This window comes from Cydia amplana, chromosome 17, assembly GCF_948474715.1.
Source record: "Cydia amplana chromosome 17, ilCydAmpl1.1, whole genome shotgun sequence".
Classification (NCBI taxonomy): domain Eukaryota; kingdom Metazoa; phylum Arthropoda; class Insecta; order Lepidoptera; family Tortricidae; genus Cydia; species Cydia amplana.
In genome coordinates, this window is record NC_086085.1 from 11,049,118 (window position 1) to 11,074,444 (window position 25,327).

A 25,327-nucleotide genomic window follows, 5' to 3' on the forward strand; every position below is an offset into this window, starting at 1 on the left:
CGAGATGTAAATAACTTTGATCTCGTGTAGTTCACAAAACTTTTCACTTCAGCAGTGAGAACATATTAGAGAACCCGAAAAATGTATTCGTTCTTCATCACATACCTATATATTCACTCATGTTTTCTAAAGATATACCAACAATTAAGTTTTCACCTCAGCAGCTCGAACTAGGGTACTTTGCTACTTAAAAACAGTGAGCAAAATGCGATTTTGCTCACTGTTTTTAAGTAGCAAAGTACCCTTGTTCGGGCTGCTGAGGTGAAAAAATTAGTTCAAGCTTGTGGGACATTTGTGGGATATGTTTATTTTCCTGGCAACCCTACTAATATTATAAATGCGAAAGTAATTCTGTCTATCTCTTACCTTTTCACGCTTAAACCGACCGATTTAGATGAAATTTCATATGGAGATAGTTTGATGCCCGAGGAAGGACATACATTTTGATCCTTTCTTTCAGGCCGTTATATTTTATTTATATGAACGATTTCGGCCTCTCGTCATTTCGTGCGGTCGATATGTGCATAGTTAAATAACCTCCTATCTGTGTATCTTATCTTATACCTTTAAACTAGCAATTCTTGTTTATTTATTTATAATATCTGGGAGACCGAGCTTTGCTCGGAAAACATACAAAATTCAAAAATGCGCGTTTTCCCAGAGATAAGACCAAGCTAGATCGATTTATCGCCCCCGAAAACCCCCATATAGCAAATTTCATCGAAATCGTTAGAGCTGTTTCCGAGATCCCCGAAATATATATATAAAAAAATATACATATAAATAAATTAATAAATAAACAAGAATTGTTCGTATAAAGGTATTAGATTAGATTAGATATAAATAAATAAATTAATAAACAAAAATTGCTCGATTAAAGGTATTAGATAAGTATATATATTTCGGGGGGTATTAGATATATCAACGGCTCTAACGATTTCGATGAAATTTGGTATATGGGGGTTTTCGGGGGCGAAAAATCGATCTAGCTAGGTCTTATCTCTGGGAAAACTCTCATTTTTGAGTTTTTATAAGTTTTCCGAGCAAAGCTCGGTCTCCCAGATATTGATAATTAAAAGGGATCCTGACCAAATGTTTAGTCATCTCTGCAATATTTTTCTGCTCTATATAGTCAGCACACCCGAAGTTTAAACCCACGCTTTTTGACCATTACACACATAATTATGAAAGGTATTGCTAAAGACAAGGTGTGACATTCTCAATTGCTCAATTCTGAACCGAAGACCTAGTTTTCAAATATATATATCTACTTCAAAACGTCAGTATCAGTATAGTTTATTTAAATAAGCTTAATTACTTAATATATTACTTATGAAAACAAATATGATCGTCGTTATTGTTTATTCAAATATATTATAATAGTAGGTATACTCACCTATACCTAAGTATAAAATACGATAGCATATAATCATACAGACTAGTTAATTCGGAACATTTATCCTTAAGGTTCCATCACACAGGCGCGTTTTCCGGGCGGGGCTTGAGCGTTCAATAGGTATGTAAAAGCGGCGCGCCTCGCTCACGCCCCGCCCGGAAAACGCGCCTGTGTGACGAAGCCTAGGCTGCCTTTCAACTGAGGTGGAGGGGAGGGGACACGTCAGGAATTTTGGCTGTTTGGCCAGGAATGCGGCCGGAATACGACAATATCGGGAATTTTTAAGTTTATGAGACTTATTCTTTATTATACTACATTAAAAGGTACATTATAAAAAAATACATTATGACAAAACAAATTTAATAATAATAATAATAATGTGAGCCTATATCAGTGCCTATATACGTCCCACTATTGGGCACAGGCCTCCTCTCATGCGCGAGAGGGCTTGGGCTATAGTCCCCACGCTAGCCCAATGCGGATTGGGGACTTCACATACACCTTTGAATTTCTTTCGCAGATGTATGCAGGTTTCCTCACGATGTCTTCCTTCACCGAAAAGCTAGCAGAAATACAGAAATACAGAAATACAGACTTTATTGGTAAATATAAACGGTAAATATCAAATGATATTTCGTACATGAGTTCCGAAAAACTCATTGACAAAACAAATTTAAACAACGTAAAAAAATAACAAACGAGATCACCCTCCGTCGTCACTAATATGAGGAAAAACTAGTATTGGTTCTCTTTTCCGCTGGATTACAACCACGCTATCGCTATTGGTTAATTCCTGCGCATCTCCACCTCAGTGGAAAGGCAGCCTTAACTATAATTAGATAATTACATATACAAGGTACATACTTCTAGCATAAAATAATTTAAAATAGGTATGGCAAAAAAGCGAGCAACAATATAACTATGACACGCTCTTTGGTTCTACAAATAATATTATCTAAGATATTTTTGCATACTTAGTTTGCCTCATTATTATTGCAACTATTGCGAGTTTTCGCACCTTTTAGCAATATCCGCTTGGAAAGGTTTTTTTTTATTATTAGGCGAAATCGCATTTTATACACAAGAGCACAAAGTAGTATGATGATATTTGAATTATACATATTTAAAATAAATAACATGGATTTGATGTGTTAATATTGTGAATGCATAATTTGTTCGCGTCCTATCTCGAAACTCTCGCAACGCTCTAAAGTTAACTTCTTTCATTTAGTTCTTAGACTTTGCCTTGAAAGTTTTCGTTATCCCTTTAACGGACAAGACTGAAAATCTCAATTTAAGCCTCGTCGCCATCTACTTATAGTCCTAAATATTCTGTACAAGAAAAAAATACAAAAAAATGATGTTACAGGATGGTCTTTTTTGAGACCATTGCCGTATGAAAAGTTTGGTAAAGTACATTAGATTAAATTATGCAACAACGCAAAAACATGTGCTTAATAAATAAGTCACATTACGGTAGGTAGGTATATCGGAAACCACAGACAAGACATTAGACTGAGCATAGTAACGCTACCCCCTCTGCCACAAATATACGGTAGTTTTACTCCATCTTCGAGTCAAAGTGTCAAAATCCCGTGCCGTGATTGGTCCGTGTCTTTGAACGGACCAATCACGGCACGGGATTCGCTCACCTCGTCCCCCGCATCACCCCAGTATTTTTGGCAGCATCGGTTTCATGAAATAATTGCTCTAAACACCGTCTAGAGGATTCCTAGTCTATGATCGGAAACATATATGTATTTAGTATTTACGAAGCTTAAACCTAAACTACATATAAAATCTTAAGCTATTCGTTATTAACTAACGGCACATAATAATGAGTATTTAATTTGATTTCAGCGCACCAAAAAGCGCGTATATGTTGTATATTGTTCAATACAACATTGTGAACAGTTCCTTTAACCTAAAAAGATTTAAATTTGAATGCCTTAAGGGATTCGTGACAAATCGCATGCGATTTTTGATACACTGCGTATTTATTTTGATAGATCGGTTGAAATTATTGCACTAAGTCAACAAGATAAATAAAACGCATTCAAACGAAGTACACGATACAACGCAACATACACCAGAGATCCGTGAGGCCTCAAAAGAAAGGGCCTCCAGTATCTAGACCATACTCTGGTGACGTGTCCCCAACTACACATCGTTTATACCCGTAAGACATTATCCCTCTCTGATGCACGTAACGGAGCCTTACTCGACCTACTACCCCCGGGTGTAAGAGGGCCTCTGGAACAACCCCTACATCAAGGCCGCATATTGTCCAGTATCCAGTCCATATAGTGCCCCACCCTGGTGTAAACACCAGGGAAGCCTCCAACCCCACACCGCTTAGAGCCATAGGACACTATCCCACGCTGCACGTAGCGGAGCCCTACTCGACCTACTACCCCCGGGTGTAGGAGGGGGCCTCCTGAGTCGCCTCCACAGGAGTCTTTATCTGGGACGCCGCCAGCGCACATCTGACGATTGTAGATGCGAGGGGAACTGAAAAGAAAGATATTAATTAAAGTTTGTATGTCGCTTCTAATTCTAAACATACATATTTCGTTCATAAGCGCATTGTATTTATGCCTACTTGAATAAACTATCTTTTATCCTTATCTTTACCCGACTGTCGAAAGGCGGATTATGTTACGGGAATTTAAGTATGACATTCTGACTATTTTAAATATCGTCAAGGCGCTAGCTAAGAAGACCAGAAGAGTTTCCGATTGTACAGTCAGCAGCAGAAGTTGCTAAGCGGGCGGGGTGTACAAAATTACCTTGACACGCTCTTATTCTCTTAACAATTGTATGAATAAGAATTGTATTGTATGTTCGCAAAGGGCAGCTGTTGATACCATTTATTTGTAAGATCATCTATATGTATACACAGTGGACAATAAAAACCTTCTTATTCTTATTCAATAATGTCGCGTCAAGATCATTCTGAACACCTGGCCCGCTTAGCAACTTCTGCTGCTGACTGTACAGTCACCTGTAATAATATGTTACACAACGAAGGCCGCAAAAATATCTGACACGATCTTATTTGTAGAGCCATAAGAGCTTGTCACATATTTTTGCTGCCTTCAAAGAGTAACATATTATTGCAGGTGATTGTACTATACACAAAGCTTCCAATTAAGTTAGCTGGGGCAAAATGGCGAGACCACGCTAGGAGGACGATGAAAGCGCCAGTAAAGAAATTACTTCGAAAAAGTAGTTTCTTTTGCGCTACTCGCAAATGAGACCCGGTTACTGTTGCTTTAGCTTCCTAACTTTAAGAGGCAGCGAGAAGCAACGCTGGCATGCTGGCACGTTCGTCAATTTAATGACTTATTGGGGCTTGGTTAGTACCCGTTGTAAGCATCCTGGCATTCCGAATTGGATACGACCGGCAGCGCCACGCTGAGCAGCACGGGCGACTGCAGCCCGTCCTCCGTGGCGCCCCACCCCGTCACCGCCACCTGCTGCCCGACCATACTGTCCGCTTGTAGCTCTGGCGTCGATGGTAGACACACTGGTTTCAAGTTATCTGAAACACGGAGATAATAGGTATAACATTTTTAAAGTTTTTCTCAACATTATAATATAAGCGCTACGAAAACTGGTAAACGTCTGGTCTGGGTATGGGTAAAAGACCCACCGGTTTCAGCCCAATACGTCTCCTAGGATCGTGAAGAAGGAGGACAACAACTCCTGTGCTTTGATCGAAATATCTGTTAATAGGGCACTATACTAGTAAAAAAAACATAAAGCATACCTACACTACAGCTTCAAGCTTCAAGAAACTAAACCTAAGTACAACAGTAGGTACAGTACAGGATTTTTTTAATGGGTCGGCAACGTGATATGTTGCCGTGACAACAGGCTCCAGGGAGTTGCAGGCGTCCGTATGCTTGGTTGCCACCGACGTGGTATAAAAAAAATATACGTATTTCCATCCGCATAGATATTAATCAGCAACTGTTTAATTTCCTAAGCCGCAATCGCGCTCGATGCGTGAGAAAACTCATGCTGTGTCATAGACAAGCAAACGAAGCGTATCCTTTGATGGAGTACTTACCTACTATGAGAACTATGGAAAGTACCATATTATAATTGCCAAGTTTTACGAGTTCGAAGTAGTTTTAAATGGTGAGCAAGGTAAAAGCTAAACTATAGGGAACCTAGTTTTTCCTTACAGTAAGTTTATTGCAATATCGTTACATGTTTAGACTGCAATTAACACAAGACTTAATTCGCGTGCGAGAAACCAGAGACACTCTTTGTTTAGCGTTATGCCGGCTGTACACATACGTCGAGAGCCTCTCGCAAAAATATGACCCAATAGAAGAAGGGCGGGAGCAATATGTATACATACATAATACACACTCATTCTCGGCCTGTCTCGAGGTCTCTCGATGAGTGTGTACAGCCGGCATTAGATACCAGTGAGAGCCAAATAACGACAAGAGCGAGCGTTATCTGAGTAGCGACAATTGTACTAACCCTGCAAGTCAGACTATCAAAAGTTTAACTTACCTTGCGAAAAATCCGCTGGCTCAGAGAGCCTTAGAAGCGCGATGTCATCAAATAAGTTCTGCGGACTGTAGCCGGGGTGTGGGATAATGGTATCGACGGTCACGTTCTGAAAAAGCACACACATATTACTTAGTTAACGAATTTCCTTTCACCGTACTTTATACAAAAAAATTGCGAGGATTTTTTTTCCCTGGATTAACCGCCCGCATAGGTAGATCAAAATCGATAAAAATAAACATTTTTTATGCAAACCTTACTTAAGTCAAAAATATATTAATAAAAAAAATCCAATCATAATAAATTGCGGGAAATGCTAATTATATAAAGCAAGCAATATCTGACACTGCCAATTAACCACGATATTCTGCAAGTATAACGACTGAATAGAAATAGTACATTTCGATGCTAGTGCGGAAGGTATGTCATTACTTCACGAGTACCGAGATATCTTGCCACGAGCCGCAGGCGAGTGGCAAGACTCGGGACGAGTGAAGAATGACATTTCCGCACGTGTATCGAACGACGTTTTTTAATACAGTTGCGAAAAAATAAGAAAAACATTGTTAATCGTACACTAAACAAAAGTGGTAACAGTGACAGCTCGGTTAGACGTCGTCTTTAAGTATATTATATCTATGGGCGTTTGGCAGCTATTCCGTTCCATTCAGTCAACTTATTAAGAACGGAATTTTCAATATTGAATATTAAAAAATAAACGTGTTATATTGATGAAGAGGTAAGTAATTAAATATGAAATATGTAATATTTTTCGTATTCTTACATTAACGGTAGGTTTTTATGCTGATTACGACGTTTAAAGGAAACTAATATTAACACTCATCAATAAGTAGTCGTGAATTGGAACAAGTATAAATTTAAAAAAATTGGAAAAGTAAAAAGCACTAGTTCGAGATAACCAACTTTCCGCACGCTAAACAGCTACGTAAAGTAGCACTTTTTGAGCAACTGTATTAAAAAATAATAAGTAGCAGTGTAGTAGGAGCGCTCATCCTCTCCCCCTCGTCCCACTCGCATCCGGATTAGTTCTTGTGTCATATACTCTCTCAGCACGACTCCGGAAAATTTCAAACGCTCGCCAAAAACGACACCCAGTGCACCGCCATTAACACTCAGCGCTCGTAGATACCTCTTCACTCTCCTCAGCTTTCTGCCTCATACTGACTCGGCAATGGCACTCCAAAAGTCTAAAAACAATACTAACCCGGGTACTAGGAGCGCACATCCTCTCCCCCTCGTCCCACTCGCAGTCCGGGTCGGTTCTGGTGTCGTACTCTCCCAGCACGACTCCTGACAGTTTCAATCGCTCGCCCAGAAACGACACGCAGTGCGCCGCCGTCAAAACGTAACGCTCGTGGATAAGGGTACCTCCACAGCTTAGCTTGGTGCCTCTTGCTGGAATATTCCAAGCTTTAATCAAAATGTATTCAGATCTAGTATTTAAATCCACCGCTATCTAGCGCTATAGGGCTATCATGACGTCATGCATGCAAGGAGAGACAGACCAAGTCACCGCGCATAATTAAATTTTTTGCACGTTTATACCTTTTTTTGGGAGACAAATTTAATGAGACAATAGAGAAGCGTGTTGTCTATGAAGCTACAAAGGAAAGTAGTATTTCTACTTCAAAATTAAAACAGGACATGAGAGAAAGAAGCGTAAATACATATGTGATTTAATTTAAGCACATGAGTCACATGACTATATTCTATATTATGAACAGTAGTATAAATTCCTTAAATTATGAAGTCTTTAAATTAGATAGAAAGAGTAGATAATAAACCTTATGGATATTTGCTAATAATAACACAAGTATTTATTACTTCAGAGTATAATTTAAGGTGGAAATAATTCCAATATACCTATCCTGACGATGTTCCCGTAACATCCGTTGGAGCCGGTCTACCTAGCTTTATTTGACGTTCATAAGCGCATTGTAATTATGCCTACTTGAATAAACTATCTTTTATATCTTTTATCAATACATCATTAAATCCATGAAATATAATATTATAATATTAATATGATGCATAAACAACCAACAGAATGATTACGACCAATCAATATGTATTAAAGATAGCCTTGGCTTTTTATTCATGTGTGTCAATTTAAAATCGATGACATAAGGCACTTGAGTTAAGTGGGTACCGTAACAACTATGTACCTATTTTAAACTATTATGATTGTTTACGTATATACCTAATATCCTACGCAAAACCGCCTGTGACGCCAGACTTGCATAAATATTTAATCAGTTTCATATCGAGTTCTATTTGGCTTTGAAGAACTTAAAAGGGGCTTAATTCATTCTTGTTTTGTGAATAAGATAAACTATCGCACGTCGGTAATAACCATAGACATCCATAGAGGTAAATTTTAATACATAGGAGCCAAGCACATATGAGACTTGCATACAAAATGTGAATTATCGTCTCATCCGGATTTTTTCTCGTTTTTTTTATAAAATCGTAACTTGACGTGTAAGTACGTCCTATTAATAAATATTCGAATACTCAATACGTTTACATAAGTATTTACCTGAATTGTAAGAGATGAGCACCATCCACGGCATTTCAAACAGTCTCGTTCTATTGCCTCCCCAAATCTTATCATCTTCAATAACCCCGCAATCCGTCGGCAACAGCCTAAAGTTCCTATGATTTCTCACATCTACCGCTTCTTCTTTTCCATTCTTATTATTGGTTATACCATTTTCATTGGTCAAAGATGGTCTTTTAGTTGTAGTAGTATCACTGTTCCAAGATGGTCTTCTAGTGGGTGTACCACTATTCCATGATGGTCTTCTAGTACTAGATGTAGTAAATGAGCCCCAGTTTTGTGGAGAGTCTTCCCAATTGTTGTTAAAGGGGACGCCTAGCCCGTGGGGTACTGTGAAGAGGGGGGTTGGTAGTTCCGTCGTCTGCGATTCTGACTGACAACATACCTGTTGGCAAGAAAATTTGGATGAACGTTACGATTTATTCAGGTTCTTAATGGGTTCTTAAAATCAAATCTGTTGTCAGAACCTGTTCAACTGACAAATGTTATGTAAGTAAGTATTGTCAGTAAATAAGAACAAAACAACTATAGGTACTCATCCTTTTCTTTTGGTTGCTAGTACAAGTGTAAGACAAAGATAGTATGATTCTCTCTGTCTATGTTTGAAATGAGACAGTCCTTTGACAAACTATCTCTTTGAAAAAGAAAACTGTCAGTTAGACATGACATAGGTATATGACATGACATACGAGTGTGGAATGAAGAAGTTAGGAACCGTTTATTTATTATGATAAGAATATTCATTGATGAATGCTAAAAATATATTATACTTAGACAATACAAACAATATCGGAATCCCATAGTAACAACCAGGTTAGTCATACAATTAGAGCTACTAAAATACATACACACATACACACATTTCCTGACCAAAATGAGTAATTAAGCTACACTTTATATGACAAATATCCGGGAGACCGAGCTTTGCTCGGAAATCATAAAAAATCAAAAATGCGCGTTTTCCCAGAGATAAGACCTAGCTAGATCAATTTATCGCCCCCAAAAAACCCCATATAGCAAATTTCATCGAAAGCGTTAGAGCCGTTCCCGAGATCCCCCTAATATATATACATATCTATCTATCATCTATCTATCTATCTAATACCTTTAAACGAGCAATTCTTGTTTGTTTATTTATTTATTTCGGCGATCTCTGAAACATATCGATGAATTAATTTGCTATATGGGGGTTTTCGGGAGCAAAAAATCGATCTAGCTAGGTCTTATCTCTGGGAAAACGCTCATTTTTAAGTTTTTATATGTTTACCGAGCAAAGCTCGGTCTCCCAGATATTAAATATATAGATAAATATGCAAGAATTGCTCGTTTAAAGGTATTAGATTAGATTATATGACCTTTTCCCAGAGGTTACAGAATCATAATTAACAAGAATTGCTCGTTTAAATATCAACAAATTTGCCTCGTATTTAAATCAAGTAAACAACACAAATATGTACCTACGTGCGAAACTAGCCGCGTAAATCTGTCCCCGTGTATGAATTTAAACGTCTACATCTACAATGAGCAGAGGAGCCAAAGATATTTGCGCTCTATGGTAAGAGTCGTAAGTTTCTTTTTGGTACACGAAGGCATTAAGGAAAATAGCTCTATAGGTATTACGATGGCATTTACTAACAGTATAATTTTATACTTCTTAGCCTCTGTTGATGTTAGCTACTAATTATTTAAATGCATTTATTTAACTAACGACAACAACCGGCTATTTTATTGTCAACATAGTTCACTTGATGAAGTTGTACATGCTGAGTATTGTATTGTATTCTTAAATTAAATTAAATAGTTGTGAAATGTAGGTACTTTAATTCGCATAGATAGGGTAAATGCTTTATTGTAGTCAAATCCCTCTTGTATAATGAGAGGAAGCTTGTGTCAATCAGTTGGATGTTTGCCGAATAGGCAGGTACCTATTACCTAATGGATATCCTTTGACCTTTCATTGGTTCGAAATGATCATAAAATCTGATACAATGGGGCAAAATGAAATGTTTACACTGAGCGCGTACATTGAACCCTGTACGAAGCGAAAGATTCTATAAAGGAATCCCGAGCGCTGGGAGGTAGCTATAAACATTAATCAATTATACGAAGCGTTGCCCGCAGAAAAACGAACGTTGGTTGCTGAATGCTGCAAAATTTTCAGTGTAGGTAGGAACCATCATCCGTAATAACCATGCTTTGACTTTGACTTAATGCCTACCCTCGAGCCTCCGTACTCCGAAGCTGACGATGAGAATTAAGAAACTCTAACACACTAACGATTAAAGTTACGTACGATAGGCTTATCAGTGTCAAAGCCACACATAAGCGTCTGCAGCTTCCTCCTAATGTGCGCCGGCATGGGGGTCCCGCATCTCTTGATTTCTTCGAGAAGTGGCCGGCAGTCGTCGAGGAGTCTGCACATGCCCGGTCTGCCTTCCGCTTGGCATTTGTCACCGACGAATCCTGGGAAAAACGGAAAGATAAAAAGTAGTTCTTCACGTTGGGCAACCGGATAATTTCAGTTCATACGAGGTTTCTGCCTTTGAAGAAGCAACTCCAATCAAACTGCTTGACATAATGTTCACTGGTACGAGACACATTATGGTCAGTTAGAATATCTATGACTTCTATGAGCACAAATACACTGACAGTCGCTGTATAAAAAATAACCCATTTTCTTTAACCTTTTATGGGTTTTAAGTACAAATTAAAAACTTCACTTCGTATTTGTATATACCTACATAAGATGTGTCCTAGTAGACGTCTACTAGGACACATCTTATTCACCCTACATAATATATTTACGATTGATTCAGTTGAAATTTGGAGAACGTACGTCTGCAATTCCGAGGAGAGTAATACAATAATAAGCTAACGTAATTGGAACTGGTCTGGCTGATACAGAAAACACATCCCTATATATGTATATACTTATGACAAAGACACCGAGTTTAGGCTCATTAGAAACGTCTCAAAAAGTAGACAGATATGGAAATGAGAAGAAGTACAGTCAGCAAAAAAAGTGTGTCTAACAAAAACAACAGTGTTTTTATGACTTGACGTGACGTGCCTAGATTCAAGGCAATATGAATAGGCAACTCTGATGAATTTCCATGAAGTGAGACTAAGGGTCATCGGTCAATATGTAAAAAAGCACTTAACTACACACAAGCATACGTAAAAAGTGGCCTCCGATCTTTATTTCTGCCAGAGGCTCAATTAAGGAAGATTCTAACGTAATTAAAGTGACGTATGTGGTATGCGAGCATAATAGGCGACTAGGCGTAGTTGGATTTCGAGGATTTTACTGCATAAATTTCCCCGAAATCAGTCTCTTCCTCGTTGAGTATTTTCTTAAGAGCCTAGTGTCGATTTTAGTCGCAAACAGATCTTTTTTTCAGAAAACAGACACACTAAATTAGTAATGATTTTATTTCTGATTGACGTTTAGGTAAACGCGCACTGATTTTGTCGATCTTATTTGTAAAATTTGGACTGTTAAAAATTGTAATTCCTGTACATATCCTGTACTCCAACTTTAATAGACTACATATTTGTTATATCAGTTATATGATATTGAACAAGAGTATCTAAATGAAAGTTGGACGAAATCAATTGTCACCAGAAATTACTTCAAAACAAGTGACGATTTTTCGTGAATATAATTTTGATACTTAAACAATCTACAACATTTCCTAAAACTGTTCTTATACATCATTTTGTATAATTTACCACTATAATTGTTTGATGAATTTTTAAAAACTGCCCCTTCACGTCATATATTGCCGGTGACGGTGACGCACGCTCGGGACCTCATTATTAAAAGGCAAGATGAGAAGACGTGCTAATAGAAACCAATACTTATTATTTAGATATTACGTAACAAAAGGTGTTCAATTTCAACGACTAAGTCTATCAATTTTACATTTTGGCTCTAAAATCGTTAACGGGCTCTTAAACGGTCCTGGACCGGTTCATAATGTTGTGAAACCTTTAAAAAGATCTGAAAGTATGTCCACCGGTAATTTTATTTAATGCTGTTGTACATACCTAAAAGTCAATTATTATTTAATGCAGATAGGAGAAAGCCGCACTGACAACCTTTCTTTTTCAATAAGTAAACTAGCTAATGTCACCAGAATGTAGTTTAGCGAAATAGATGCATCCTCAAGAATTTGTCATAAAATTAATGATTTTACATTTTGACAGAAAGTTCAAATTTTATTAGCAGATTTTTGTGGGTTAACGCATTCACTGCCAGGGGGCGTGGCCTAGGAACAAACTTGTATGACGGTGGGCAGTGAATGTGTTAATTGGATGACGTCTTCGTCACATAATTCACCAAAACGCGGGTACTTACTGCATTCCGCCCTCAGGAGCAACACAAACACAGACGTCACAAACAACCACTGGGACATTTTGCTTTCGTCTCGCTCTAATTAATAGTCCGCATCTCTCGGGCGACGTTTCGAAAACAAAACACTATCGCGTAGCGAAACGCGTTCTGCCGCCGACTACGTGTGACTAAAGTCTATAGTTAATTACGAGTTTAATTAACTTTTAGGTTATGTTTTGAGATAACACGTTGTTTGACACGACCAGCTGTTATTCGTTATTTTATTTAGCTCGTGTGATCTCGTTTGGAGCGGCGGTGGTGGCTTGCTGACGGTTGTTATCATACTGGTCAGGCAGGTGATCGGGCGTGAATCAGCAACTGATGGACTTGTTAGGAGACTAGTTTGTAGATCAGTTTACGATCTTTAATTGACGTTGGAGCAGGGGGTTTTTTGGGGCGATGACAATGTTTATGAGATATGGGAAAATTGATTTCTATATGTACTGACACATTTACTTAGTATAGGTATCCCAATTCCCACCATCATCAACATTGACATCATTGACAACTTTGTTAAAAATAAGTAAATCTAAATAAAACATACTTCTTAGGTACTTGATCGAGTTTAGACTGAGTAGCTTGAGCATGACGAAATCAGTCAGTAGGTATGCTTGGTATTTGTATTAAGGGGCCTTAGCAAGATGGCAATCGTTGATACAAATTGGAAAATGACAATCGAAACTTAAATAGGTTAATGTACCTATGGAAATAGTCGCGAGACTTTTAGTAGCATAGTCTGTCATCCCGATACATTTTTTCTTTTTTATTACAAATCAAATCAGATCAAATAGGTACGTATTATTTTCAAGCAACGGACCATACATATTTACATACCTTACAGACGATCATACAATAAAAATGATTGTCATCTTGGCTAGGGCTTGGGAAAGGGGAGGGCTGTTGCTGTTGTCTGTCCTAGGGCACCCCGGAGGTGCATAGGGCCTCCACAAGATCCTTCCACGCCTTCCTGTCTTGAGCAACCGTCTTGGCCTCGTTCCAGTTCAGTACTACGGCTGACAGCTCGTTCTCTATGCTGCGCCTCCAGGTGCGGGCTCGCTTCCCGCCCTGAGGCCGCCACTCGAACGCGATACTGGCGATGTTTGTATCTCCTCTTCGCAGGGTATGACCGATCCATCTCCACTTCCGCAGCGCTACTTCTTGGGCGACCGGAGGTTGTCGGCACATACTCCACAAATCCTCATTTCTTATGGTCTTCGGCCAGAATATGCGGATAATCGACCGAAGGGACTTATTGACAAACACTTGTAGCTTGTGTGTCAGCCCCTTTGTCACTCTCCACGTCTCACAGCCGAAGAGCAGCACGGACTTGACGGTGGATTCGAAGAGGGAGATTTTTACGCGGCGAGTGAGAACGTTTGAGTCCCAGACAGGCTTGAGTTGAGCAAATGCAGCTTTTGCCTTCTTAATTCTGCTCTCGACGTCTTCGTCTGCACCTCCCTGACATGTTAGTGTACTGCTGAGATATACAAACTTGGAGACTGATTCAAGGGGAGGGGGTCACAAAAAAATCAGGGTGGTATAAGGAGACCTCACGTGTATTTTTCTACATTGAACGAAACTAAGAAAAACGTAGCCGGAAACACCTCGCGTGATTTGTGCACAACCCCCTAGGCCCCCAGAACTCGCTTAAGTCTACCGACCTTGTAATATTAGTTACTAATAGATAGTTTATTACCTAGACATTGCTGATCCCTAAGAAGTTAATTACATAATGAATGTTAGCTTCTCACGTCACTATGCGCGCTACCCATTAGCTATGGCTTAATGTCATGGAAAACTCATTAATGCACTAAGCACAGTAAATTAGAAGAATGTAGTAATTGTGGAAACAGTGCGTAATATTATTTTCACCTCAGCAGCTCGAACAAGGGTACTTTGCTACTTAAAAACAGTGAGCAAAATGCGATTTTGCTCACTGTTTTTAAGTAGCAAAGTACCTTTGTTCGAGCTGCTGAGGTGAAAACTTAATTGTTGGTATATCTTAAGAAAACATTAGTGAATAGAGGTAAGTGATGAAGAAGGAATACATTTTCGGGTTCTCTAATATGTTCTCACTGCTGAGGTGAAAAGTTTTGTGAACTACACGAGATCAAAGTTATTTACATCTCGTGCGCTCTTGGAGTCCCTTACTACGCTCAAGATTCTAAATTATAGTATAGTATAGAAACTTTCGCTTGCACGGGACTCAAAATAAGCACTCGAAGAAATATCAAACTTTGATCTCTTGTTGTACAAATAACTATATCTACAACCTCGCTCTTTTGTTCGATCTACCTGAAATCCATACTTAATATTTAATATTATAAAAGCGAAAGTGTTTCTGTCTGTCTGTGTCTCTTCATGCTTGAACCGCTGAACCGATTTAGTTTAAATTTGGTATAGAGATTAGTTTTAGAATCAAGTCCCGGGGAAGGACATAGGATAATTTTTATCCCAGAAATCCTCTCTTAATCGGGTGAAAGGGATAGGTAGTTGAACTAAGTTGTAGGTGAAGTTAGGGTTTGTAGAGTCAGGGCGTGTAGAGTTTGAAATTTGTGACAGCAGTTAAACAATTTGTCATTGAGTTATGCCCCATAATATAAATTCTTAGTTAATAAGTATATAAAGTCTATTTTTTTATTCGGTAGACTGAAATGACAGTTAATAGTATGAAATGACATTTCATGTTCATACAATTAACTGTCATTTCAGTCTACGGAATAAAAAAATAGACTTTAAGTAAATATGTAGCTACACCCACTGGGTAAAATTGTATTGATTCTCAATCAACATGTATACATACAATTTATGACTTATGAATAAAAAAAAATAAAAATAAAAAAAACTTGGCTCTACATGAGTCTTGCTTGGCAATATTTTACATAAAAATGTTTTTGGTAAGATTTCACATTTTTTGTAAGTTGCTTATGAAAATCTTTCATTCCCTAATTTAAAAAGTGATTTACAAAAACTCCTGAAATATGTACCTATTTTATATTTTTAACCGACTTCCAAATCTAAAAGGAGGAGGTTATCAATTCGGTTGTATGTTTTTTTTTATTTTTTATTTTTTTTTTTTTATTTTTTTTATTTTTTTTTTATGTTTGTTACTCCATATCTCCGTCATTACTGGACCGATTTTGAAAATTATTTTTTTGATTGTATGTATATGCATACAGATTGGTCCCGTTTTTGTCAAAACCCAGTTCTGATGATGGGATCCATGAGGAATCGAGGGAACTCCTCAAATCTTAAAGGCACACATATAGTGATTTTTGTATTTTTATCAACAAATCAAGCATATACATTCAAAAAAGTGACATTTGATGAAGTGGAACTGCTGATGATGATCAGAACGGAACTCTTCAACGATGCATAGCACATGTCTGACGATTTGTCCTCTTCGTTATGTTTGTTAAGCAAGTTAAGTTTTTAAGCTACATTTTTGTCAAGCTCGAGTGCTGATGATGGGATCCATGAGGAATCGTGGGAACTCCTCAAATCTTAAAGGCATGCGTATAGAGATTTTTGTATTTTCATCAACAAATCAAGCATATACATAAAAAAAAGTGACATTTGATGAAGTGGAACTGCTGATGATGATCAGAACAGAACTCTTCAACGACGCATAGTTCACGTTTGGCGATTTGTCCTCTTCGTTATGTTTGTTAAGCAAGTTAAGTTTTTAAGACACAATTTTGTCAAGCTCGAGTTCTGATGATGGGATCCACGAGGAATCGAGGGAACTCCTCCAATCTTAAAGGCATGCGTATAGAGATTTTTGTATTTTCATCAGAAAATCGAGCATTTTCATTAAAAACTGTCGCATTTGATGAAGTGGAACTGCTGATGATGATCATAACGGAACTCTTCAACGACGCATAGCTCGCATTTGGCGATTTGTCCTTTTCGTTATGTTTGTTAAGCAAGTTAGGTTTTTAGGCACATTTATGTCAATATCAAGTCCTGAACATGGTATCCATGAGGAATCGAGGGAACTTCTCAAATCTTAAAGGCATCCGTATAGAATTTTATATAATTTCATCAGAAAATCAAGCGTTTACATTAAAAACTGTGGCATTTGATGAAGTGGAACTGCTGATGATGATCAGAACAGAACTCCTCAACAACGCATAGTACACGTTTTGTGATTTTCAATTTCGATTTTGACTTGGATTGGGCCCCGGACTCCGGACTCGGACCCGTACTCGGACTCGGACCCAGACCCGGACCTTGACCCGGAAAACCACTATGATACCTAAACTAAATCAACCACTATGATTACCATAAAATGTATACATATTACCAAATAAAGTATAAGCACCGTTAAGTGGGTTAGGCTAGTAGTTAGAGAAGTCGGTTTTATTCTATTAAAGATTATATTACCTATTTAAACAAGGAGTCCCTATATAATATTTAAAACTTTTGCGTTTTGAACACATGTTAACTCACATTTAAATTTCGCGTTATGGCTCCTCTTCACGATGGGCCAACGCCGGCCACTCCAAGGGACGCAGCCATGCGGTAGAATGAGATAGCAATATCACTTGCTCCCTCTAACGCATAAATGCGTCCCTTGGAGTGGCCGGCGCTGGCCCATCGTGTAGAGGAGCCATTAGACCCGTCTATAAATGTGAGTTAATAAGGAATCCCTATATCAACTATCAGAACTTTAGCATCAAAATTTGCTTTTAAGTATCATACAATCTTCCATTTAAGGGGTTAGGAGGTAGAAGTTCCAAGTGCCTGATTTTTTTCTTCTATCCATTCTCGTCACGCCACAAATCCATCTCAACATTCTCATCTCCGCTACACGCAATCACTTTTCATCCCTCACCAGTTCAGTTGTTTATAGTTCAGTCATAAATATAGTCTTTAAGAGTGGTTGAAAAATAATCAGCACTTTTGCTTTATGTTTTTTATTGATTACATATTACTTTTAATGCATCTAGAACTGGAACATAAGAGAAATATTAAATTGATTAAATGATTAGGTACATCATGTTGATATTTTTTAACGCTTAAATTCCGCTCCAGTTGCTGACATTAGATACGGCTGCAGTTCGTTGCAATTCCTTCTTTATTTGAAACCCCACGTTGCTATTGCTTGATCGATATTGTAAAAACTAATTTGTAGAAACACAGGCGATTTAGTTTTACGATTTGTTAACTCATTTCTTTCGATTAAGGCCCTATTTTATCGGCGGGTCGGATTGGTTATCCACAGTACCGCCATTACTTCGCTCGACATGTAGTAATGGGAGTTTGGTAAAACCGTGCGGTCGCGAACAATGTTTAGCTTTTAAATTACTCGGCTGTAGTCATGATTAAGTGCACTGTAGTTTTAGTTGTAGTCATAGAGTTTGTATATCCTGTAGCTGGTAATAATGGTAAGTTTCCTATGGCCTACCAGTACCTACGCACTTTTTAAACTTAGTTTGTCGTAATTGGTGACCGTATTCCTGTTTTCCTAAAACATGCTAGGGAATATTAACATAATGTTCCTTGTGTTAGACTCCGAATCATCCCTTTCAGGCACATCTATTTGCCTGTAAAGTTGCCGTGGGGGGACGAGAGCACTACGCCACGTATCGCGACATTCCTTACATACATCTACATTATTTTTTAATGTTATTGTTTAGTATTTAGATTGAATTTCTTCACATTCTTTAAGTAAAGTACAGTATAGGTATATGTCGGTGCTAGGGTATTAGGTTTTACCAACCGTGTGTTTACTAAACTGCTTTTCACTTCGATCGCCGCTTAAATCATTCTCGACCTGAAATTCCGGTCTAGCAAGAGTTATAAATAATAGGGCAAATTAAACACATAATTATATATATGGAATTTTCTCACTGTTTTCCTTGCCCCGGCAAAATACACTATCTTCATACTCCATTTGACTTTATTTCAACGGCATATCAACTGTTATTGGCAGATTACACTGCACGTATAATCAACGTTAAATTTAACAAAGTGTCAAACTTTTCGTACAGTCAGCAGCAATAGTTGCTAAGCGGGCGAGGTGTTCCAAATGATCTTGACGCGACTTTATTGTTAAGAGACTAAGAGCGTGTCAAGGTAATTTTGTACACCTCGCCCGCTTAGCAACTTCTGCCGCTGACTGTACTAAGCAAAAATTTTGAAACTACTCGTACGACGTTTATAGTCGATTTAGACTCTCGCGCGAGCCACGAGACGAACCGCGAGCCGCGCCACGAGACGCGAGTCCACCGCTTACACTCGCGTTCGGCTTGTCATTCGGTTATAAACCTTATGCCGTGTCGTTAGTGTTTAAATTATATTAGCTCGACGAGCTTGCGAGCCACGAGACGAGCCGCGAGCCCACCGCTTACACTCTCGTCTCGTGGCTCGGCTCGCGGCTCGTCTCGTGGCTCGCGCGAGAGTCTAATCCGCCTATTACAGTCTATGCAATCGGCCTTAATATATTAATAATAACGATGTTTTTCTTAGATAACATAAGGGCTCATCCCGCATGGAAGCTACTACAGCAGTTCGAGTGTGGAGACAGTGCCGCGGACCGGATAATAGGCGGGTTCAACGCCGGACTCGGCCAGTTTCCATGGATAGCTCGCCTCGGATATACAAGTTAGTAATTTGATAATTGTATTTACCTAATCACTATTTATAACTAGTGATGTGCCGATGCCGTCGGAAACTTCCCAAAATTACAAAACATCCGCATTGAAAATTCCTGGAAATTAAATACGTAAAATTTTCGTACTCAAAATTAATGTTACCTTAATTTCCTATGAAATTTTCCTGAAATTATCGAGATATTTTCCAACTTTTTTGAAACGTTCCGCAAATTTCACATCTATATTTATAGCATAGCCTTTAACGTCGCGTAATCCGGAGGTGGACGATCGCGGTGGTGCCTCACCTGGGCACCTAGTACGAGGAGTGTAGGGGGACAAAAGGGCTTCATTTCGATTCTCGGACATCATCAGATGCCCAGGACACTATTGTCCCGCATGTAAACTAACAAAACTAGTCAAACACACTGACCATGAGGACACACTAAGGACACTGAGGAGTCAGCGAGCAGCAGCATTTTTAAATGCTTAATGTATTGATGGTTACGAACAGCAATCATCTGTCATATAATTCTACTGCATAAGTATTGGGTGTTCATTCATTCGTGGTTTGTTCACCACTATGTATTAGTATGCAATTTGATTATTTCGACAAATATTTAAAATGTGGTGTTATTTTTGATAACAGGCGAGGACGACCCAGAGATAGATTGGATGTGTGGCGGCGTGCTTATCACCAACAGGCACGTGCTCACCGCCGCTCACTGCATCACCGACGAGGACTCGGGATACAAACTGTGAGTTGGGGCACTTCATTGTCCAGTCAGCAGCAGAAGTTGCTAAGCGGGCGAGGTGTTCAAAATTACCTTGACACGCTCTTATTCTCTGAACAATGAAGTCACGTCAAGATCATTTTGAACAGCTCGCCCGGTTAGGAACTATTGCTGCTGGCTGTCCTATATATGAAGGAAAAGTCCGCATACATTGGTTCCGGGTTCCGGGAAAATTTATATATTCCGAGTCAGAATTAACGTGATTCTGTCACTGCATTTCCCAGTAACAATAGTGCAATACAATTAAACAAACATAAAAACCGGCCAAGTGCGAGTCGGACTCGCGCACGGAGGGTTCCGCACCATCAACAAAAAATAGAGCAAACCAAAAAACGGTCACCCATCCAAGTACTGACTCCGCCCGACGTTGCTTAACTTCGGTCAAAAATCACGTTTCTTGTATGGGAGCCCCACTTAAATCTTTATTTTATTCTGTTTTTAGTATTTGTTATTATAGCGGCAACAGAAATACATCATCTGTGAAAATTTCAACTGTCTAGCTATCACGGTTCGTGAGATACAGCCCGGTGACAGACGGACGGACGGACGGACGGACAGCGGAGTCTTAGTAATAGGGTCCCGTTTTTACCCTTTGGGTACGGAACCCTAAAAAGGAAGTAGCTAACCTTTTAGCTATGATATTTAAAAGTACGTAGTCAGTTTATCATCATCATTGGCCACAGAATCTTTGCAGATGATGATAAGGATTTTTGAATATGTATAGGTACAGTCACCTGCAATAATATGTTACTCTTCTAATCTAAGGCCGGAGAAATATCTGACACGATCTTATTTGTAGAGCCATAACAGCGTGTCACATATTTTTGCGGCCTTCGAAGGGTAACATATTATTATAGCACTGTACGTATCAATTTTTGAACGTAATATGAATATTTTTTTCCATAAGGTCCTTCGTCCGTCTAGGCGAACACAACACAGAAACAGACCCCGACTGTCAGCTGCACGTGTGCGCGCCGAAGGTCCAGGATCGGAAGCCGAAGGTCATCAGACCTGAAGCCAACTTCAACAACCCGGCCTTCCAGAACGATATCGCTATCATCTCTTTGGATAGTCCTGTGCAATTGCATGGTGAATATGTGTTCTAGAGTCTAGAATCTAGACAGGGAGCGGTAGTCTTTATTAGGCTCTATATTAGTTAATTATTTACAAAGTGTTAAGGTGCTCCTTTCTAAAGTAGCGTGGAGAAGTTTACTCTTATTTGTTTGTATATAATCACCTAGAAATGACCTATTGTTATAAACATAAGGCATACGATAAGAGTGCTTTCACATTGGCCGCATAGTTTTATCCATGACATTATATAAAGACATTCACGACTTTTAGATTACGTGGCGCCAATCTGCCTGCCATACACCGACGAGCAACTAGCTCCGTTGCCCCTGGGTGAAATGCTGACAGTGGCCGGGTGGGGCAAGATGAACATGACCACCGAGGAGCGGGCAAAGATCTTACAATATGTTCAGGTATGTGTAGATAGCACATTGTGGCGCCAACCTGTCTGCCATACAATGACGAGCAACTAGTGCCGTTGCCCCTGTGTGAAATGCTAACAGTAGCCGGCTGGGGCAAGATGAACATGGCTACCGAGGAGCGGGCAAAGATCTCACAATACGTTCAGGTATGTGTAGATAGCACATTGTGGCGCCAACCTGTCTGCCATACAGCGACGAGCAACTAGTGCCGTTGCCCCTGTGTGAAATGCTGACAGTGGCCGGCTGGGGCAAGATGAACATGACTACCGAGGAGCGGGCAAAGATCTTACAATACGTTCAGGTATGTGTAGATAGCACATTGGCGCGCCAACCTGTCTGCCATACAGTGACGAGCAACTAGTGCCGTTGCCCCTGTGTGAAATGCTGACAGTAGCCGGCTGGGGCAAGATGAACTTGGCTACCGAGGAGCGGGCAAAGATCTTACAATACGTTCAGGTATGTGTAGATAGCACATTGTGGCGCCAACCTGCCTGCCATACAGCGACGAGCAACTAGTGCCGTTGCCCCTGTGTGAAATGCTGACAGTAGCCGGCTGGGGCAAGATGAACATGGCTACCGAGGAGCGGGCAAAGATCTTACAATACGTTCAGGTATATGTAGATAGCACATTGTGGCGCTAACCTGCCTGCCATACGGACGAGCAACTAGTGCCGTTGCCCCTGGGTGAAATGCTGACAGTGGCCAGCTGGGGCAAGATGAACTTGGCTACTGAGGAGTGGGCAAAGATCTTACAATACGTTCAGGTATATGTAGATAGCACATTGTGGCGCCAACCTGCCTGCCATACAGACGAGCAACTAGTGCCGTTGCCTCTGGGTGCAATGCTGACAGTGGCCGGGTGGGGCAAGATGAACATGACCACGGAAGAGCGAGTAAAGATCTTACAATACGTTCAGGTATGTGTAGATAGCACATTGTCGCGCCAACCTGTCTGCCATACAGTGACGAGCAACTAGTGCCGTTGCCCCTGTGTGAAATGCTGACAGTAGCCGGCTGGGGCAAGATGAACATGGCTACCGAGGAGCGGGCAAAGATCTAAGAGCAAGATCTAAGAAGCATCTAGCATCGAGTAGCGGAACTATCAGTACTGCTACTTGACAATAGATATAGCACCGACCGGAAAGTCTTATGCTGTTGAGATAAGACTTTCCGGTGACACGATGTAGACACTGAAATTAATAGTTTAACTGATGTATGGAGTGAGCACTCTTGTCTTACTATATTTCTCTATGGGTATGTGTAGACTGGGAATCCTTGTTTAACCAAGTACGTCACAATTACTTTGTAAAATTTACTAATTATTTTGATTATCCTTCCTGGTTTTTATTTCTTTTGCTAGTTTGGTTTGCCCTTTTCGTCATTAGGTAATCAATAAGTGTAACAGTTTCAGTTGTATACTCGTATTAAATATATCATACAAAAAATACCCATGGAACTTCCAAGAAAAAATCTCCTTTTCCTGAATGACTCGTATTGTACAGCGCCAAATTAGAAAGGCGAAAGGCGGTCGGTACCTAATACTTATTTATCTTTAAGTGATATAAATTTCAGCTATCAATTAATTAATTAATAAAAAAAGCACCAAATAGATAGTGACAGCTGGCCAAATATATGGGGACACATTCTTATTTCTATGGTAAGAAAGGTACCTATGTTTCGATATATTTGGCCACTTTGGCCTGCACTATTTTAGTTGGTTCAGCAGCTAGTTTTTAACTTCATAATCCTAGACATCGCCTAAGGGGGTAGACAGTATAAGTTTTTCTTGACTGGCGTTTCCGTTTACATGCTAATCCTTCCTTCTATCTGACTCTACCCACCTTCTACCTGACCCACAAAATCTGCTGTAAGTGTTCACGAAACTGATTCAGAACAAACAACCAGATAGATCAGTGGTTCCTAACCTGGGGGTAATTAACTAATTACCCCCGTGGGGGTAAAACTGGTATTTTACGGGGGTAATAAGCTAACCTAATATAACAATACAACAAACGTACTCGTTTTATTTTTTATTACCATTGAGAGGAGGGGTAAAATCAGGCATAGGGGTGACCGGACTGAAAAGGTTAGGAACCACTGAGATAGATTTATCAAAACTTGCAGATACCAGTAGTGGAGAAGTCAGCATGCAACCTATTCGGGAAGGCGTTCAAGATGACCGCTATGCAGATTTGCGCAGGTGCCATACATAACAAGGACGCGTGCGGGGGGGACTCGGGGGGACCCGTCATGAAGGTACAGTATTAGAAGGCCTTATTGGGGCCAGTGTTGTCAGTAACACTTACAAATGCAAAATACTTTTCCATAGCTACACAACAGTATTTTGCACTCTAGTCTACGACTTAGTTCTTTGTCAACCACGGAAGAAAGAAAGAGCGCGCCGCGTTGTCAACGCATAGTACTCTGTTCCACCACCGATAATGACCTTACCTTCACCTGTGTATATTGGTACGAGCCGGCGTTTGAACTCGCGTCTGCGATCTCCGGGATTCAAATTAAGTCTTACCGCTAAGCTACCAACGCTTTTTGTTTGGCGGAACAGAACTATTACTTAAAATGAGTAATTTAGATAAAAGTATGATTTTATTTCAGGTTTTTGATAATGATGAGGGGCCAAAGAACTATCTCATCGGAGTGGTATCCTTCGGACCGACGATTTGCGGCATCAAGAAACCAGGCGTCTACTCATCGTCAGTGGAATATCTCAGATGGATTTTAGACAACATATTGGCGACTTGAATAAATTTGTAATTTTATTAATAATCACTGTAGTTTTTCAAACTTTTCAAAGGTCTATTTTTTTTCTAAGCCGACCTAAATACCATAGAGGAAGAAAAAATTACCAAGGCCTCCAGTGCCCGGGCTGGAATCTACCTCGACTACCGCTATCTATCGCGTCTCGTCTTTTTTCTTCTATTTCTGTATGATGCAGGAACCGCATGTTACGGCCGGCATTTAGGCATCATTCACTGTTACATTCTCTTTACGTGATGCAATAATTAGAGTTTTATTAATTGAATTTACCAACGAACAAAAAGAAAGTGAACATGTGAAAGTGTTTGTAAACAAGATGTGCTTTAAATAAAAAGGCTCGAACATGATCCTTAGGGCCGATACACACTGGCGGAAAATTCGTGACGCTTATACAGATTAGGTATTTAGTAATTAGACTGTAGATCAATATATCTTAGGTACCTTTTTATAACAGGATTTTTTATTGCGATAATAGTGAGAAATAGCCAGAGATTTCAAAGACCACGAACGTTTTTATGCAAGTTACACCTTTTCCCTAGTTTTTCTCTCAAATTCTAAATTGTAAATTTTGTCAAAACTTAGGTAAGGTGCCGATTACTGACTGACGTAACGTTTAAAATAGGTAATATCGACTAAACCTGCACTACAAAACGTTGGAAACACTTCCGCCATTGCAACGCTTTCCAAGGTAGTATAATACTTATACGGCGTTATTCATAAACGTTTGCTAAGTTAATCAGCTGATGATCATCGCTTGTCCCTCTCT

General features: G+C 39.4%; 2 protein-coding genes across 2 annotated transcripts; one reads left to right on the top strand and one right to left on the bottom strand.

Moving 5' to 3' along the window:
• Positions 1-3,580: 3,580 nt before the first annotated feature.
• Positions 3,581-13,201, bottom strand: LOC134655970 (phenoloxidase-activating factor 3-like). Its single transcript, XM_063511485.1, has 7 exons — positions 12,868-13,201; positions 10,801-10,970; positions 8,487-8,892; positions 7,152-7,342; positions 5,930-6,035; positions 4,763-4,940; positions 3,581-3,907 (listed from the first exon to the last, which is right to left on the bottom strand). Exons 1-7 carry the CDS (start codon positions 12,923-12,925, stop codon positions 3,667-3,669), a joined length of 1,350 nt encoding a protein of 449 aa, XP_063367555.1. The 5' UTR covers positions 12,926-13,201; the 3' UTR covers positions 3,581-3,666.
• A 4,932-nt stretch (positions 13,202-18,133) lies between these two features.
• On the top strand, positions 18,134-24,570 carry LOC134655979 (CLIP domain-containing serine protease HP8-like). The gene is made up of 7 exons (XM_063511494.1): positions 18,134-18,293; positions 19,378-19,512; positions 20,149-20,257; positions 21,201-21,382; positions 21,638-21,777; positions 23,911-24,042; positions 24,400-24,570. Exons 1-7 carry the CDS (start codon positions 18,227-18,229, stop codon positions 24,544-24,546), a joined length of 912 nt encoding a protein of 303 aa, XP_063367564.1. The 5' UTR covers positions 18,134-18,226; the 3' UTR covers positions 24,547-24,570.
• The last annotated feature ends 757 nt before the right edge of the window (positions 24,571-25,327 follow it).

What these genes read in the sequence shown, in the direction of transcription:
- LOC134655979 (XM_063511494.1), top strand. Translation starts at nt 18,227, where the DNA reads ATGATTAAGTGCACTGTAGTTTTAGTTGTAGTCATAGAGTTTGTATAT. An exon ending in TCCTGTAGCTGGTAATAATG is followed by an intron (nt 18,294 to 19,377) that starts GTAAGTTTCCTA and finishes TGTTTTTCTTAG; the next exon opens with ATAACATAAGGGCTCATCCC. An exon ending in AGCTCGCCTCGGATATACAA is followed by an intron (nt 19,513 to 20,148) that starts GTTAGTAATTTG and finishes TTTTGATAACAG; the next exon opens with GCGAGGACGACCCAGAGATA.
- LOC134655970 (XM_063511485.1), bottom strand. Translation starts at nt 12,925, where the DNA reads ATGTCCCAGTGGTTGTTTGTGACGTCTGTGTTTGTGTTGCTCCTGAGG. An exon ending in GCTCCTGAGGGCGGAATGCA is followed by an intron (nt 10,971 to 12,867) that starts GTAAGTACCCGC and finishes CGTTTTTCCCAG; the next exon opens with GATTCGTCGGTGACAAATGC. An exon ending in TGCCAGGATGCTTACAACGG is followed by an intron (nt 3,908 to 4,762) that starts GTACTAACCAAG and finishes CTTTCTTTTCAG; the next exon opens with TTCCCCTCGCATCTACAATC.